This window comes from Pseudophryne corroboree, chromosome 3, assembly GCF_028390025.1.
Source record: "Pseudophryne corroboree isolate aPseCor3 chromosome 3, aPseCor3.hap2, whole genome shotgun sequence".
Lineage (NCBI taxonomy): Eukaryota > Metazoa > Chordata > Amphibia > Anura > Myobatrachidae > Pseudophryne > Pseudophryne corroboree.
The window spans coordinates 224,671,691-224,690,307 of NC_086446.1; the positions used below are offsets into that span (position 1 = coordinate 224,671,691).

Below are 18,617 nucleotides of genomic sequence, written 5' to 3' on the forward strand. Positions count from 1 at the left end.
GCAGCCTTTGGCCTAAAACGGATGAAAACAATATTGTGAGCTCTAAGGTGATATAAATTGACTGGAAATGATGGAAATGGATGTTATTGAGGTTAAAAATACTGTAGGAACAAAAACAGGCCCAAATTCTGTGATTTACCTGGTTTTATGATTTTTGTAAAAAATAAAGAACCAAAACCAAAACCCGCAAGGGCGGTTTAGGCAAAAACAAATACAGATCCAAAACACAAAGCGATATACTTGTAAGCAATAATTAAAAACAAAGGGATACATGCATATTAAAGGGACTACGTAATTCGGTGAGCCTAAGTGGATAAGTCAGTACCAAAAAAGATACTGGGCCTTAATCAGTAAGGCCCGCAGATTACCGAAAACTGCAAAGGAGAAATTTTGCGGCAGTCTGTGCATGCGCTGCAGCTGCACAGCGCATGCGCAAACCCTCACAGTGCGGTTGCAGCCGTCGGGTGGGCATCAACGTGGCGTTGCGGTAGCCCGGCCTTGACGCTTGAGGCATGTCTGGACAGTTTTAAGGGCGGCTGCGTGATGTCACATGGAGCCATTCCGAGGAAAAAGATGGCAGCAGTGCAGCTGCATACGCAGCCATGCAGCGTAAGCAGGGGGGCATCCTCAAATTTCAGTTCAGCGATGCAATCACAATTAGATCACAACGCTGGGCAGGACTTTGCATGCTGGAAGGCCTTGCCCTGTGCTGGGCAGTCCCCAGCATGCAATCATCAGCAGTAGTAGCTACTGTTACTGAAGCTAAATAGGGTCCATTACCAATATTAAAGGTAATTGATTGTGAGTGGCAGCTGTATAAAGTGGAGATAATTGCTATATTAAGATTTCTCTAACGTCCTAGTGGATGCTGGGGACTCCGTCAGGACCATGGGGAATAGCGGCTCCGCAGGAGACAGGGCACAAAAGCAAGCTTTTAGGATCACATGGTGTGTACTGGCTCCTCCCCCTATGACCCTCCTCCAAGCCTCAGTTAGGTTTTTGTGCCCGGCCGAGAAGGGTGCAATCTAGGTGGCTCTCTTAAAGAGTTACTTAGAAAAAGTTTTTAGGTTCTTTATTTTCAGTGAGTCCTGCTGGCAACAGGCTCACTGCATCGAGGGACTTAGGGGAGAGATTTTCAACTCACCTGCGTGCAGGATGGATTGGATTCTTAGGCTACTGGACATAGCTCCAGAGGGAGTCGGAACACAGGGCTCGCCCTGGGGTTCGTCCCGGAGCCGCGCCGCCGACCCCCCTTGCAGACGCTGAAGATGAAGAGGTCCGGAACCAGGCGGCAGAAGACTCTCAGTCTTCATCAGGTAGCGCACAGCACTGCAGCTGTGCGCCATTGTTGTCAGCACACTTCACACAGCGGTCACGGAGGGTGCAGGGCGCTGGGGGGGGGCGCCCTGGGCAGCAATGTATAATACCTGTATGGCGAAAAATACATCACATATAGCCCTTGAGGCTATATGGATGTATTTAACCCCTGCCAGATATCTAAAACTCCGGAGAAGAAGCCCGCCGAAAAGGGGGCGGGGCCTATTCTCCTCAGCACACAGCGCCATTTTCCCTCACAGAAAGGCTGGTGGGAAGGCTCCCAGGCTCTCCCCTGCACTGCACTACAGAAACAGGGTTAAAACAGAGAGGGGGGGCACTGATTTGGCGATATGTATATATATTAAAATGCTATAAGGGAGGAACACTTATATAAAGGTTGTCCCTGGATAATTATAGCGTTTTGGTGTGTGCTGGCAAACTCTCCCTCTGTCTCCCCAAAGGGCTAGTGGGTCCTGTCCTCTATCAGAGCATTCCCTATGTGTGTGCTGTATGTCGGTACGTGTGTGTCGACATGTATGAGGAAAATATTGGTGAGGAGGCGGAGCAAATTGCCTGTAATGGTGATGTCACTCTCTAGGGAGTCGACACCGGAATGGATGGCTTATTTATGGAAATTACGTGACAATGTCAACACGCTGCAAGCCGGTTGACGACATGAGAGGGCCGGCGAACAAATTAGTATCTGTCCAGGCGTCTCAAACACCGTCAGGGGCTGTAAAATGCCCATTTACCTCAGTCGGTCGACACAGACCCAGACACGGACACTGATTTCAGTGTCGACGGTGAAGAAACAAACGTATTTTCTTTTAGGGCCACACGTTAAGGGCAATGAAGGAGGTGTTACATATTTCTGATACTCCAAGTACCACAAAAAAGGGTATTATGTGTGAGGTGAAAAAACTACCTGTAGTTTTTCCTGAATCAGATAAATTAAATGAAGTGTGTGATGATGCGTGGGTTTCCCCCGATAGAAAATTATTGGCGGTATACCCTTTCCCGCCAGAAGTTAAGGCGCGGTGGGAAACACCCCTCAGGGTGGATAAGGCGCTCACACGCTTATCAGAACAAGTGGCGGTACCATCTACGGATAGGGCCGTACTTAAGGAGCCAGCTGATAGGAGGCTGAAAAATATCCTAAAAAGTATACACACACATGCTGGTGTTATACTGCGACCAGCGATCGCCTCAGCCTGGATGTGCAGAGCTGAGGTGGCTTGGTCGGATTCCCTGACTAAAAATATTGATACCTTTGACAGGGACAGTATTTTATTGACTATAGAGCATTTAAAGGATGCATTTCTATATATGCGAGATGCGCAGAGGGATATTTGCACTCTGGCATCAAGAGTAAATGCGATGTCCATATCTGCAAGAAGATGTTTATGGACACGACAGTGGTCAGGTGATGCAGATTCCAAACGGCACAAAGATGTATTGCCGTATAAAGGGGAGGAGTTATTTGGGGTCGGTCCATGGGACCTGGTGGCCAGGGCAACTGCTGGAAAATCCACCGTTTTTTACCCTAAGTCACATCTCTGCAGAAAAAGACACCGTCTTTTCAGCCTCAGTCCTTTCGTCCCTATAAGAGTCATATCTGCCCAGGGATAGAGGAAAGGGAAGAAGACTGCAGCAGGCAGCCCATTCCCAGGAACAGAAGCCCTCCACCGCTTCTACCAAGTTCTCAGCATGACGCTGGGACCGTACAGGACCCCTGGATCCTACAAGTAGTATCCAAGGGGTACAGATTGGAATGTCGAGAGGTTTCCCCCCTCGCAGGTTCCTGTAGTCTGCTGTACCAATGTCTCCCTCCGACAGGGAGGCAGTATTGAAAACAATTCACAAGCTGTATTCCCAGCAGGTGATAATAAATTTACCCCTCCGACAACAAGGAAAGGGGTATTACTCCACACTATATGGTGGTACTGAAGGCTAGGTGAGACCTATTCTAAATCTGAAAAATTTGAACACTTACAAGGGTTCAAATCCAGATGGAGTCACTCAGAGCAGTGATAGCAAAGAACAAGGGGACTATATGGTGTCCCGGGACATCAGGGATGCTTACCTCCATGTCCCAAAATTTGCCTTTTCTCACCAAGGGTACCTCAGGTTCGTGGTACAGAACTGTCACTATCAGTTTCAAGACGATGCCGTTGGATTGTCCAAGGCACCCCGGGTCCTTACCAAGGTAATGACCGAAAGGAGGATTCGTCTTCAAAGAAAATGGACGACCTCCTGATAAGAACAAGGTCCAGAGAACAGTTGGAGGTCGGAGTAGCACTATCTCAAGTAGTTCTACGACAGCACGGGTGGATTCTAAATATTCCAAAACCGCAGTTGTTCCGACGACACGTCTGCTGGTCCTAGGGATGATTCTGGACACAGTCCAGGAAAAGGTGTTTCTCCCAGAGGAGAAAGCCAGGGAGTTATCCGAGCTAATCGGGATCCTCCTAAAACCAGGAAAAGTGTCAGTGCATCATTGCACAAGAGTCCTGGTAAAAATGGTGGCTTATTACGAAGCGCTTCCATTCGGCAGATTTCACGCAAGAACTCTTCAGTGGGATCTGCTGGACAAATGGTCCGGATCGCATCTTCAGATGCATCAGTGGATAACCCTATATCCAAGGACAAGGGTGTCTCTCCTGTGGTGATTACAGAGTGCTCATCTTCTAGAGGGCCGCAGATTCGGCATTCAGAATTGGATGCTCGTGACCACGGAGGCCAGCCTGAGAGGCTGGGGAGCAGTCACACAAGGAGTGTGATCAAGTCTGGAGAATTCTCTCCACATAAATATACTGGAGCTAAGAGCAAATTTATAATGCTCTAAGCTTAGCAAGACCTCTGCTTCAAGGTCAGCCGGTATTGATCCAGTGGGATAACATCACGGCAGTCGCCCACGTAAACAGAAAGGGCGGCACAAGAAGCAGGAGGGCAGTGGCAAAACTGCAAGGATTTTTCGCTAGGCGGAAAATCATGTGATAGCACTGTCAGCAGTGTTCATTCCGGGAGGGGACGACTGGGAAGCAGACTTCCTCAGCAGGCACGACCTCCACCCGGGAGAGTGGGAACTTCATCGGGAAGTTTTCCGCATGATTGTGAACCGTTGGGAAAGACCAAAGGTGGACATGATGGCGTCCCGCCCGAACAAAAAAATGGGACAGGTATTGCGCCAGGTCACGAGACCTTCAGGCGATAGCTGTGGACGTCCTGGTAACACCGTGGGTGTAACAGTCGGTGTATGTGTTCCCTTCTCTGCTTCTCATAACCAAGGTATTGAGAATTATAAGACATAGAGGAGTAAGAACTAAACTCGTGGCTCCGGATTGGCCAAGAGGGACTTGGTAACCGGAACTTCAAGAGATGCTCACAGAGGACTAATGGCCTCGGGAGCTAAGAAGGGATTTGCTTTCAGCAAGTACCATGTCTGTTCCAAGAGGAACCGTGGCATCGGCCTTTAAGAAAGGACCTGCTCCAGCAGGGACCTTGTCTGTTCCAAGACTTACCGCGACTGCGTTTGACGGCATGGCGGTTTGAACGCCGGATCCTAAGGGAAAAGGCATTCCGGAAGAGGTCATACCTACCCTGGTCAAAGCCAGGAAGGAGGTGACCGCACAACGTTATCACCACATGGGGTAAAAATATGTTGCGTGGGTGAGGCCAGGAGGGCCCCACGAAAAAATTTCAACTAGGTCGATTTCTGCACTTCCTGCAAACAGGAGTGTCTATGAGCCTCAAATTGGGGTCCATTAAGGTTCAAGTTTCGGCCCTATAGATTTTCTTCCAGAAAGAATTGGCTTCAGTTCCTGAAGTCCAGACGTTTGTCAAGGGAGTATTGCATATACAGCCCTTGTGTGCCTCCAGTGGCACCGTGGGATCTCAACGTAGTGTTGGGATTCCTCAAATCATATTGGTTTGAACCACTCAAATCTGTGGATTTGAAATATCTCACATGGAAAGTGACCATGCTGTTGGCCCTGGCCTCGGCCAGGCGATTGTCAAAATTGGCGGCTTTGTCTTACAAAAGCCCATATTTGATTTTCCATTCGGACAGGGCAGAACTGCGGACTCGTCCCCAGTTTCTTCCTAAGGTGGTGTCAGCGTTTCACCTGAAACAACCTATTGTGGTGCCTGCGGCTACTAGGGACTTGGAGGACTCCAAGTTGCTAGACGTTGTCAGGGCCCTGAAAATATATATATATATATAATTCCAGGACGGCTGGAGTCAGAAAGTCTGACTTGCTGTTTATATTGTAGGCACCCAAAAAGCTGGGTGCTCCTGCTTCTAAGCAGACTATTGCTCGTTGGATTTGTAGTACAATTCAGCTTGCACATTCTGTGGCAGGCCTGCCACAGCCAAAATCTGTAAATGCCCATTCCACAAGGAAGGTGGGCTCATCTTGGGCGGCTGCCCGAGGGGTCTCGGCTTTACAACTTTGCCGAGCAGCTACTTGGTCAGGGGCAAACACGTTTGCTAAATTCTACAAATTTGATACCCTGGCTGAGGAGGACCTGGAGTTCTCTCATTCGGTGCTGCAGAGTCATCCGCACTCTCCCGCCCGTTTGGGAGCTTTGGTATAATCCCCATGGTCCTGACGGAGTCCCCAGCATCCACTAGGACGTTAGAGAAAATAAGATTTTACTTACCGATAAATCTATTTCTCATAGTCCGTAGTGGATGCTGGGCGCCCATCCCAAGTGCGGATTGTCTGCATTACTTGTACATAGTTATTGTTACAAAAAAATCGGGTTATTATTGTTGTGAGCCATCTTTTTTAGAGGCTACTTCATTGTTATCATACTGTTAACTGGGTTCAAATCACAAGTTGTACGGTGTGATTGGTGTGGCTGGTATGAGTCTTACCCGGGATTCAAGATCCTTCCTTATTGTGTACGCTCGTCCGGGCACGGTACCTAACTGAGGCTTGGAGGAGGGTCATAGGGGGAGGAGCCAGTACACACCATGTGATCCTAAAAGCTTGCTTTTGTGCCCTGTCTCCTGCGGAGCCGCTATTCCCCATGGTCCTGACGGAGTCCCCAGCATCCACTACGGACTATGAGAAATAGATTTATCGGTAAGTAAAATCTTATTTTTCCCAATCAAAATATAGTATGCAGTGCCGTAACTAGGCATTTTAGCGCTGTGTGCAAGAAACGAGATTGGCGCCCCCCCCCATGTAATATAGGGGCGTTGCTTCATGGGAATGGGGCGTGGCCACAAAATAATAGCAATTCATACTACGGTGCACAGTAGTTTCCATTATTCAAATTACGCTGCACAGTAGCGCTACTACACCAGGTAGAGCCCCTTTTATACATTACAGCAGACAGCATCCCCCTTTTTACACATTACAGCAGACAGTCCCCCTTTTTACACATTGCGGCAGACAGCGTCCCCTTTTTTACACATTACAGCAGACAGCGTCCCCTTTTTTAACATTACGGCAGACAGCGTCCCCTTTTTACACATTACAGCAGACAGCGTCCCCGTTTTTACACATTACGGCAGAAGGTGTCCCCCTTTATACACATTGCGGCAGCCAGTCCCACTTTTTACACATTACGGCAGCCAGTCCCCCTTTTTACACATTGCAGCAGCCAGTCCCCCTTTTTACACATTGCGGCAGCCAGTCCCCCTTTTTACACATTACGGCAGCCAGTCCCCATTTTTACACATTGCGGCAGCCAGTCCCCATTTTTTACACATTGCGGCAGCCAGTCCCCTTTTTTACACATTGCGGCAGTCAGTCCCCCTTTTTACACATTACGGCAGCCAGTCCCCATTTTTACACATTGCGGCAGCCAGTCCCCATTTTTACACATTGCGGCAGCCAGTCCCCATTTTTACACATTGCGGCAGCCAGGCCCCCTTTTTACACATTGCGGCAGCCAGGCCCCCTTTTTACACATTATGGCAGACGGTGTCCCCCTGAGAGAGAGAGAGAGAGAGAGAGAGATACTTACCATCTCCCCGCTGACAGGCTCCTCGTGCAGCTCCCTCGGTGCAGGCAGGTGAGAAGGAGGAGGAGGAGGGAGGGGGACGAGCCGCAGCAGCGCTATGTCATTGGTAGTAAGCGCCGCTGCAGCAGCCCCCTCTCCTTCCGTATTGGCTGCCCGGCGCTGCTGTGGATGCTGGGATGGAGGAACCGCATCCCAGCATCCACAGCAGCGCCGGGCAGCCAATACGGAAGGAGAGGGGGCTACTGCAGCGGCGCTTACTACCAATGAAATAGCGTTGCTGCGGCTCCAGCCCCCTCCCTCCTCCTCCTTCTCTGCTGCCCGGCGCTGTAGCTCTCCTCCACAGCGCGGCGGCGGTGCAGACTTCAGAGGCATGTAATGAGTCAATTTGACTCATTACATGCCGCTGGCCGTGCGCCCTCGGGGCAACTGCGCTGTGTGCCAAGCACACTTGGCACACACGTAGTTACGCCCTGATAGTATGGTATAAGCTTCAATCCTGGATGCTATCCTTACAACAGGTACAGTAGAGCAGTGTTTAATAACAAGTGAAAAAGGGTTTTATGTCATCTATAAATTATAATAAAATTAACATGTCTAAAAACATTTAAATCAAAATAAATGACATACGATTTCCAGTGTCGGTAGATTATGTCACTTTAGTTTGTTGTGTGGCTGGAGGCCTTGGAATTATGCTTAGTCCATACTGAATACACTCCTTGTTCAGACCTCTTATAAATAATGTGCAGTTTTGGCATAAACAATGAACCTGTCCATGTACTGTATGGTCATTACATAACCTTCAATAGACAGTAGCCATATTAAATGTTTCTCTTGAAAAGGGCGGGATCTAGCAATATGTTACTGTACATCCCTCCACACACTGCGCTAACACTGGGGGTAATTCTGAGTTGATCGCAGCAGGATTCTTCTTAGCAATTGGGCAAAACCATGTGCACTGCAGGGGAGGCAGATATAACATTTGCAGAGAGAGTTAGATTTGGGTGGGTTATTTTGTTTCTGTGCAGGGTAAATACTGGCTGCTTTATTTTTACACTGCAATTTAGATTGCAGATTGAACACACCACACCCAAATCTAACTCTCTCTGCACATGTTATATCTGCCTACCCTGCAGTGCACATGGTTTTGCCCAACTGCTAAAAAATGTCCTGCTGCGATCAACTTGGAATTACCCCCACTAATCGCATATGTACTAACATATACAATTAGAACCGCAAAGGACATCTCTCCCGATAAGAGCTGCCCCATGCGATAGCCACTGGTCCATGGATTCCAGGATTATGATCTGGTACTTCATCTGTGCATGTGCAGTGAGGTGGCGGTTGCAGGGTATGCTGGGAAGGATCTGATTGGATTCCTCTGACAGCACCAATTCACAAAGAAGCCCACTGGCTTTTATAGGGTACCCTCTGCATCGGAAACCCGGTAGTGGGGCTTTAGTACATATGGGAATGCGGTAAAAACCCGAAAAGAGACTTTTTATCGCTTTGTTCCGTTAGTACATTCCACCGAAAGAGACTTAAGATAGCCATACACTAAACAGTTACATAGTTTCTAGCAGCCAGCTGGTTGGAATAATAATCATTACGAGGGCCGTAACTACGTGTGTGCCAAGTGGGCTTGGCACACAGCGCAGTTGCCCTGAGGGCGCACGGCCAGCGGCATGTAATGAGTCAAATTGACTCATTACATGCCGCCTCTGAAGTCCGCGCCGTGCGCCGCAGCCGCGCTGGAGGAGAGAGAAGCGCCGGAGGCAGCTGAGAAGGAGGAGGAGGGAGGGGGACTGGAGCCGCAGCAGCGCTATTTCATTGGTAGTAAGCGCCGCTGCAGCATCCCCCTCTCCTTCCGTATATGCTGCCCGGCGCTGCTGTGGATGCTGGGATGCGGTTCCTCCATCCCAGCATCCACAGCAGCGCCAGGCAACCAATACGGAAGGAGAGGGGATGCTGCAGCGGCGCTTACTACCAATGACATAGCGCTGCTGCGGCTCCAGTCCCCCTCCCTCCTCCTCCTTGTCCGATGCCTGCACACTGCACAGAGGGAGATGCCAGCACGAGGAGCCTGTCAGCGGGGAGAAGGTAAGTATATCCATCTCTCTCTCTCTTTCTCTCTCTCTGGGGGACACCGTCTGCCATAATGTGTAAAAAGGGGTCCTGGCTGCCGCAATGTGTAAAAAGGGGGCCTGGCTGCCGCAATGTGTAAAAATGGGGACTGGCTGCCGCAAAGGGGGCCTGGCTGCTGCAATGTGTAAAAAGGGGGACTGGCTGCCGCAATGTGTAAAAAGGGGGACTGGCTGCCGCAGTATGTAAAAAGGGGGACTGGCTGCCGCAATGTGTAAAAAGGGGGACTGGCTGCCGCAATGTGTAAAGAGGGGGCCTGGCTGCTGCAATGTGTAAATAGGGGGACTGGCTGCCGCAATGTGTAAAAAGGGGGACTGGCTGCCGCAATGTGTAAAAAGGGGGCCTGGCTGCCGCAATGTGTAAAAAGGGGTCCTGGCTGCCGCAATGTGTAAAAAGGGGTCCTGGCTGCCGCAATGTGTAAAAAGGGGGACTGTCTGCTGCAATGTGTAAAAAGGGGGATGCTGTCTGCTGTAATGTATAAAAGGGGCTCTACCTGGTGTAGTGGCGCTACTGTGCAGCGTAATTTGAATAATGGAGACTACTGTGCACCGTAGTGTAAATGCTATTATTTTGTGGCCACGCCCCTTCCCCATGAAGCCACGCCCCTATATATATTTTGCGCGCCTACGGTGCGCACTGCCCCTATCTTGCATGGGGGGGGCGCCAATGTCGTTTCTTGCACACAGCGCTAAAATGCCTAGTTACGGCACTGATCATTACATGTATGGAAGCAGCAGCAATGTTTACATACGGTAATGCAGCAGGAGGCGTCTGGTATAAGTAGACGCCCCCTGCATGCATGTGTGATCCATCGGATCAAGTCAGAAGATGGATATCCTGGCCACAACACTCCCACAAAATGGAGGGGACACTCCCCGTCCCCAAATGGCTGCAGACTGCAGATTTACAAGCAAAGACGGGACACGTACCTCACATGCACAGTATGGGTTTTTAGTATGTGCAGTATACCAATCATCACTACACTGCATGATTTCCCTCATTGCAACCAGACATTAATTAGCCCCAGCTACCTGCCTTGACTTGACATTATTTTGGCAATTCTATATGGATGGAGAGCTCATATTCATGTGAACTGACCTCTCCATTTGCATGCATTACTAACCAGCTGACCTGATATACCAGTTCATAGTTCATTTACTCATTAATTGCGTGTGCCCACATGTATTTGGTCTTTTTCTTCCTGGGTTTGTTATGTTTATCCAAAATTGTGCTGGGGGCTTGGGACTCACCCTCTTCATAAGGAGAAGGGCCATATTACTCCAAATCGGAACCAAAGGCACCATTGTGGGTAAAATGGAATCTTTAGTTGTCCCCTTTATGAAACTCAGAGGGACCCCTTCAATCCCTGACCCCTGAAGCCAAAAGGCCCCTTAGGAGCAAGAGTCTTCAGGCTTTCCTCCACTGCAAAGCTTGGGGTTGCATCTTTCTCCCCAGGGCTGGCTGAAGCTTCTCTCTGGGGAACGGATTCTTCAGCTCTCCCCAAAAGGTGAGCACCTCAGTAGACTTGAAAAGAGGTCGGCCCATTAGGGTCATGCCCAAACCCCACAAATGTAAACACACAAAAATAAAAAAAAAATATGTAGTGAAAAAAGTGCAATAAATAAATAGTTCCCAGTCTTACACTTTTGTGGTATACTTTAAAACCATACTAACTGTAATACCAGATAGAGATGAGGGATATACTTAAAACAGTTGTATGAAATATATAACTTGTTCCACAATTGACAGAAAATAATGTAAAAGACAGCATCGATATATTAAACCAGTTTAAGTAAACATCTGCATTTGGTCAGCATTATTAATCCCAGCTTTGTTATAGCAGTTTTGTGTTTTATTAAATTGTGAAATGATGTACAGGTACAGTATAGTCTCATATAAGGCGTCTATATGAATGGCTGTCTATCGGAACTATACAATTATTGCCCTGATCAGACGCCCACTAGCCACAGCAGACACAGTTTTTCTTGCAGCCTCCGGAGTTGCAAGAAAAAAATTGTGAAAAGACCGTAGTTTGGGCGTCCAAACCCGGACTTAAGATGCAAAAATGAGAATTCTAGATGGGCTTAGCTGCTTTGCTTGACTAAACTGGGAGCTTTCAGGTGCGTTAAATGCTAATGGGTGTCTGATCAGAGAAACAATTGAACAGCTCCAATAGACTCCTATTCATAAAGATGCCCAGCAGGGTGTGCACGGCACAATTGAATTGTTCCCTTATAGACTTACATCACTTTATTGAAGCAGTTAAGTGACCAGCAACTGATTTGGTCAATCATAGCCACCGAGCTAAAACCACAAATTCCATGTACAAACAGTATTTCCTAATCTGGCTTCTCTCGCTTCTTCTGCAAGAACTCGCTGTTACAGCAATTTCTGTGCCACTATCTTTTTGTGCATCCATTGCTCCTCTCCCCTTCTTTGCTGTTGTGCTGTGTGTTATCACTTGATTAATCTTTTTTAAAATGTCTGTGGGCAATATCAGTGTCTTGCAAATAGCACAATGCTGACAACTGCCACAAATCTAATAGTCTTTTATAATTAGTAAATACTGTATGGGGATGTCATTGCTGCTGGGCCTTATATTGACCACTGCTTTCTTATTATATCTTACTGGTGGTATTTGTTTATGTGTGTGACTTTCTTGCTCTAAATATATTGATGCTTACGTGGTAGTTGAGCATGTGTTAAAAGTTTGAGTTTATCTTCACATAGTAAAGTACAGTTCACTAACTCCCGTATATCCCAAAACCAGTAAAAATCTGCACAGAGATCATCAAAGCCAATCGGACAAACATTCTGTATCAGGTCGGAAATGGCTTGGCACTCCACTGGAGCACATGAAGAGAATGCCAACATGCAACATGGTACATTCATCACTGAGGCCTTCCGACAACCACACGGTCACTGTAGAGGTAAGGAGTCCAAGCAGTTGTACTGCCTCCATCAATGTCTCGCAGGGAAAATGGTAATGATTATTTATATTTCATAACATGGCCATAATAGCCTCTGTGACTTCCAACTTAATTCAATCACTCCAACCTAAAGATGTGTAACATTAACTTCCAAAAGTTAATAACATGCAACTTCTGATTACAGTATCTATGAGTTATTTCTCTGCCACACTAGATGTGACATAATTGCAAAGAGGTTAGTAATGCTGCCTCTGAGTACTGGGACCACACATTCAGTTTTAGATAGTATACTATCTGTGTGGGGCTTGTTTGTTCTCCCTGTGTTTGTGTGCGTTTCCTCTGGGTAATCCAGTTTCCTCCTGCAGTCTAAAACATACTGTAATGTTTAATTGACTTCTGATGAAAAGGACCCTAATGCATTTGTGTGTAGTTGGTGCAAGTCAAGTTTTGAGGCCGTATCCAATTCACTCTTACCACGGGGAGAGACTAAGCTGCGCTGCACTCCCCAGTATCCAGACACCACACAGCAGGTACCATGTGCCCCTCACACCTCACCAGAAGAGGTCGGCACAGGGCACGGGAATCCTGGCCAGCGGACCTGCGGTCATGTCCTGTAACTGCATGCAATGGAGCAGGACCCAGAAGAGTGGACACACAATCGCACCACACAGTCACTGTGTGCGAGAGGCTCCTATCAAACTGAGGCTGCGCTTACACCGCCTACAGCTCGCTGCCCTATTTAGACAAGACAGCTCACATACCTGACAGGCACAAAGTGGTGTATCCTTGGGGTCTGGTGCAGGTGTCCACTTTGACCCCCCCCCCCTGTCACCGCCCGTGGATTCGGGATCTGTTCCCAGATCCATGCATTAAACAAGAAACAATGGGTCTCTGGCAGTTGCTTTTCGCGGAGAATGCTGCGGGTGCCTGAGTCACCCGAAGCATAATCCCTGATAAGTGCTACATATCGGGCTGATTGGATAGGCCCAGGCCGATCCATTAGCTGCAGTAAATTACGGCATCTAATTGGATACTGGCCTAAAAGTGAAACAGGCTATGCTGTATTTTTCTTGTGTGAAAAAATTGCAGTTTAATTATAACTTTGCAAAAAGAACTTCTTTTAAACGCCTCCTTATAATTATCTTAAAACCATTCCTATTCCATCCCATTTAGTTGTCTATGTCCACTTTAATTGTAAGTATGAATAATTGAAGTATTTTAGATGTAATGTTGGCCATAGCAACCAATCAGATTCTACTTCTCATTTATCTAGCACCTTCTAGAAGATAATATCTGGAATCTGATTGGTTACTATGGGCAACATCCCATCTTAAATAGAACTCCCATCTTAGTACATTTACCCCATTGTGCTTATAATAGTACAGTACTAGCAACAGGAAGCATCAAAATAAAAATAATCCCTAAAACATTGCAAGTGACATTTATAGAGGCACAGGTATAACTGTACTGCATGTATGATTTATAGTATTAACAAAAAATAACTATTTCCCTTCATATTTTGTGAATCTGTTGCAGTATCCCAATATACATGAGAAGGTGGTGCCTAAACCCTACCCAAATTCATTAATTGACAAATGGGACAACTCGTATGTTAAAATGCCCTGTTCACAACACAACTTGTATCCAGTGAATGACCAGGTGAGAAATTTATGATCATCGTCACCTTAGAGCTTAATATATACTGTAAATACTGTGTGTTTTTAAAACTGTACGTTTAAATTCCATACAGAATGGAGGACAGATCACTGCTAGTCGGTGGAACCTTATTGAGTCCTCGCTCAGTAGCAGGATCAGAAACCCACATGATGTAAAGGTGAGCGTTCGATTGTAACATTGTACTTTTCCATCCTTCCAATGATTTGAATCTTGTAAGTTTTATGATATTTGTTCACCAAATGCTCATGTTTATGGCCATTGTTTTTATTTGTTGTTTTTATTTATTGATTATATCAATGTTGTGGATGTGGACCACCAGTAATATAAATTATTGTAATATATAGCAAAATATGAACCATGCATGATAACCATCTAATTTAAGTGCAAACCAGCTTTTTCTATAATTTTTTTTTTTTTGTTAAAAATGAATCTACTCTTTCTTTCCGTAGTAGCCGTACCAGTAATAAAAACAACCCAGGCTATATATGATGCAGCTAATTATCTTCCAGTGTTCTGTCTTGTAGAGTAGGTATGTCAGGCAGTATTGTTTGTTTTCCGTAGAGTAGACACTTCCCTGCTCTTGGGTCCTTGTGATTCCCCACCTGTGGAGGCAAGCCAAGGACTGGTCTGGCAACCGGGAGAATGCCAGTACGCTACATAAGTAGTGCATGCCTGGCTGTAGATGCAGATGTTCTGCACGCCGTGTCATAAGAAAGCACCCAATGGAATAAAAGCCTGGAGACATAGATGCAGATGCAGAATGGGACGGAGTTCAACCCCAAACAGCCAAAAAGTTAGGGGTGCTTTGTATTGAGCATTATTACTGAGATAGTTATAATACCTGTGTTATTGTTATTACATGGCAATACAGTGTGTCCACAGCAGCATCCATACACAATTATACATCAATACATAGGCTATCATATTAGAGTAGTATGTAGACTAGCACTCCTGTGAAAATGTATCTCACAAGTGGACAGACCGATATTATGGGAGTCAGTATGCCTTCTTCAGTATGCTTATAGAGCTAGTTGAGGGGGAAAAAGGAGAACAAAGTACAGCAATATAAGGTGAAGACTGCTAAATGTGAATGAGTTTTTTGTCAAACATGCAGTTCTCAGACTAAGGGGGCAATAGAATTCCTGTGTGGTCTATGGCGTGATCTGAGTGGCTAGAAGAGCCCTCTGCTTTGACCCTGGTCAGGAGACACTCTGGGGTAAGTTTATTAACGTTTATTAAAGATTGGGGGTAAGTTTATTAAAGATCGATTTTTGATTGATTAATAATCGATCTAAAATCAATCAACAAGATGTTTCAAGGACAAAATTCCATATTTACTAAAAAGGCGATTTTTGGTATATTTTATTAAACTAATATCAGTTTTTGTCAATTCCATTCAAAATCCACTGTAAATAGACATAAAAATGATCAAAAATGTACCAAAATTCAATTTACTATTGGACAAATAATACCACATGCAAGAATCTGCTGTGGTTCTCCTCTAATTCTGGATTACATACAAGTCCGATAGTAGGCACAGCAACTGTTTATATATTTGCAGAGAACACGCAGATCCTTTGATAATCATCAGCTCAAGTAAATCAACAGTCAAGCAGCATGGTAGCCTGAATAGAGATGCCAGAACCACGCTGTTTGAATATAGATTCACAGGCGCAGCCAACGACAAGCCCCAAACATGGCTGCAACAGGCTCACATTTTTGACACCACTCCTGTGTCAACACTTACAAATGATGCCTGACTTGTCAATCACTCTACGTGAAGGGTAAAGTCTGTGAGTGGTATCGCTGTTAGACTTTGGCACATGCACAGCGCTAATCATATGCATGCACAATTTACAGATAATCAGGGACATGTTATCCATAAGACTGACTAGTTTGAAGCCTAGAAGGCCCCACAAGGACTAGGGGCCCATAATTTTTTTTTTTTTTTGCTGTGGCACTGTTACCTGTACCCTAGCACTCCAATGATTAAAGGCACTTTGCACTCTGCGCTGTAACAAGGCACTCTCGTAGTCAGCTTGTTTTGAGACAATGGGGGAGGTTAGGAGACTTTGGGGCAGATGTATTAACCTGGAAAAGGCATAAGGAAGTGATAAACCAGTGATATGTGCAGGGTGATAAAGACACCAGCCAATCGGATCCTAACTGTTAATTTACATATTGGAGCCAATTGGCTGGTGCTTTTATCACCTTGCATATATCACTGGTTTATCACTTACTTATGCCGTCTCCAGGTTAATACATCTGTCCCTGAGGACCAATAGTGCACTAGTGCTATTTCAAAAGAGAAAAGGAAGAATGATTGCGCTGTTAGAAAATAAATCACCAGACTATGGAGGTTATTCAGGTTTGTTAGCAAACAAAAAAAAAACATACTAATGGGCAAAACCATGTGCACTGCAGGTGGGGCAGATATAACATGTGCAGAGAGAGTTAGATTTGGGTGGGTTATGTTGTTTCTGTGCAGGGTAAATACTGTCTGCTTTATTTCTACACTGCATTATAGATTTCAGTTTGAACACACTCCACCCAAATCTAAAGAGCCCCATACACTTATGCGACCACATGTCGCGGGTGAATGCAGGCGATCACCCCGGCAGCCTCCCGGAGGGCGGTATCGCCCAAGATACATCGTATGCTGTCCTTTTGCATACGATGTATCTTGGCCGATCCTGGGCGATCTTAGCCATGCCCCCAGGTCGGACCTGATTGAATGTGCAGCGCATTCAATCTGGAGGATCCGATTCGATGCTCATGGGAACGCGGATCGGAAACACCTATAAAATGCCTTATTTCATCCAGTATATTGGGCTGAATGCCCGAAATCGGGCATTATCGCTCTAGTGTATGGGGCCCCTTAACTCTATCTAAATGATGGTATAAGCTCTGCTTCCCAATTGTCAGCTGTATAGGGTGAAGGATTGAAGTGCCAGAGGAGGCCCGAAATACTTGAAATCCTACAGGCCTGGCCATAGGTTAATACACCCCTGCCGATTGTTGCTCATTTGCAAAAATATTGCCATATCGTCCACCAGCTCTACTTTTATCGGCAACATAATGAGGTTTCAGCCAATAACACATTTTAAAAGATGAATAGACCTTAATTTTAGTGATTTTGGGTACATTTTGAGTCGGTTTTCAATAAAAGATTTGTATAGAAGTCTAAAGTCTGTTTTCAATCAATTTTGAGTTGATTTTCAGTCAGTTTTGCTTTTAAAGAATGCACGATTTTCAAAATTGGCTGAAAACCAACTCAAAATCACCAGAAAATTAAAATGGACTCTTAGAAAATACACCCCCCTCCTCCCCTATTGAAAAATAACATTGCTAATCTCCCATTTGACAAGTACAGAAAAAAGTTTAGGATTAATTTGTTATATCAAATACTTTGGCCTCTATTATCCATTTCATCTAGTATTGATGTGGTTCAAAGGTGGGTATGAGAAGGGGGTGCTGCCCCGGACCCATTAAATGCAGATATATACATAGAAGAAAAAGGAGGGTCCGTATGTGGGGCACTTATCAACAGGAAATATCTCGATTTAAAAACTCTATTCTGTATTAGATCATTTTAAAATTGTAACAAACAGCGAAAGAAAATTAAAGGTGAATAAAAAATCTGCTGTGGACCAGTTCATATTCATTTTTAACTTGTTATTTGTAGCAATCCAATTACATATCTTCTCACCCCTGGCACCCAGAAAAAGTGGTAACCGTAAGGGAGGTGATTAAATGGTAGTTACTGGTCCCAGTATTGTAATTATTAATACACAATATTTGTTCCCAAATTTGGTATATATTTCACTGTCTAGAGTGGCTTATTCAGTGGCAAGACAGAACTTCATTTGCAGTCCAACGCTGTATATTCTTCTCACAGAGGAGATATTAATTAATGAAGCTTGAGATTATTGTGTTTCAATAAACATCAGAGAAAAACTTCCCTCATAATGGTTACATTTGTTGCAGTCGAGCATAGTTGCGTGTAACCATTTAATCATAAGCATTGGATACAAATTCACACAAGTCTGTCTGGTCCAGACATAGAGACAAATGGCTGCAAATGCTGTGCCTCTATAAAACCCCAGTAGTTGCTTTATACATGTATGGGCACTATAGAAAAGTGTTCATAATTGTGTGTCTCCAATATCTCCTAGTTTTACTTCATATTTACTAATAGTAATTAGAATATATCCGTCCCAAAAATGTTTTATTCAGCCAAATGCTGGGATATCAGTAAAGTGGTTATTTCTGTTGTCATTTACCATTGGACATGATACTTCGCAGCTATTTTTCTACTGTAGACACTGGAGATAATACCCCCTAGCAGTGTCGGGCTGGTGCATGAAGGGCCCACCGGGGAATGCTGTGGTAGGGGCCTAGTTTTATGGGTGTGTGTGTCTAGTCTCCAAAGAGAAGTGGCCTACCACATTGCCTTGCCTAACCATTAGAAAGTGCATGATCTGGGCCCCTTGATAAATATATTTAGTAATTACTGCAAGTGCATGCATGATAATATACCAAATTAATAACAGAAATGCACTGTACAAAACATACTGT

The 18,617-nt window shown here is 45.5% G+C and overlaps 1 protein-coding gene across 3 annotated transcripts in view; it reads left to right on the forward strand.

Moving 5' to 3' along the window:
• LOC135055153 (poly(ADP-ribose) glycohydrolase-like) overlaps positions 1–18,617 on the forward strand; it is a 344,454-nt gene that overhangs the window by 18,537 nt on the left and 307,300 nt on the right. For all 3 annotated transcript variants that reach the window (XM_063958859.1, XM_063958860.1, XM_063958861.1), the window contains 3 exons: positions 12,203–12,362; positions 13,899–14,021; positions 14,113–14,196. In XM_063958859.1, the coding sequence (XP_063814929.1) occupies positions 12,203–12,362; positions 13,899–14,021; positions 14,113–14,196 (367 nt within the window). The remainder of the gene's footprint in view (positions 1–12,202; positions 12,363–13,898; positions 14,022–14,112; positions 14,197–18,617) is intronic.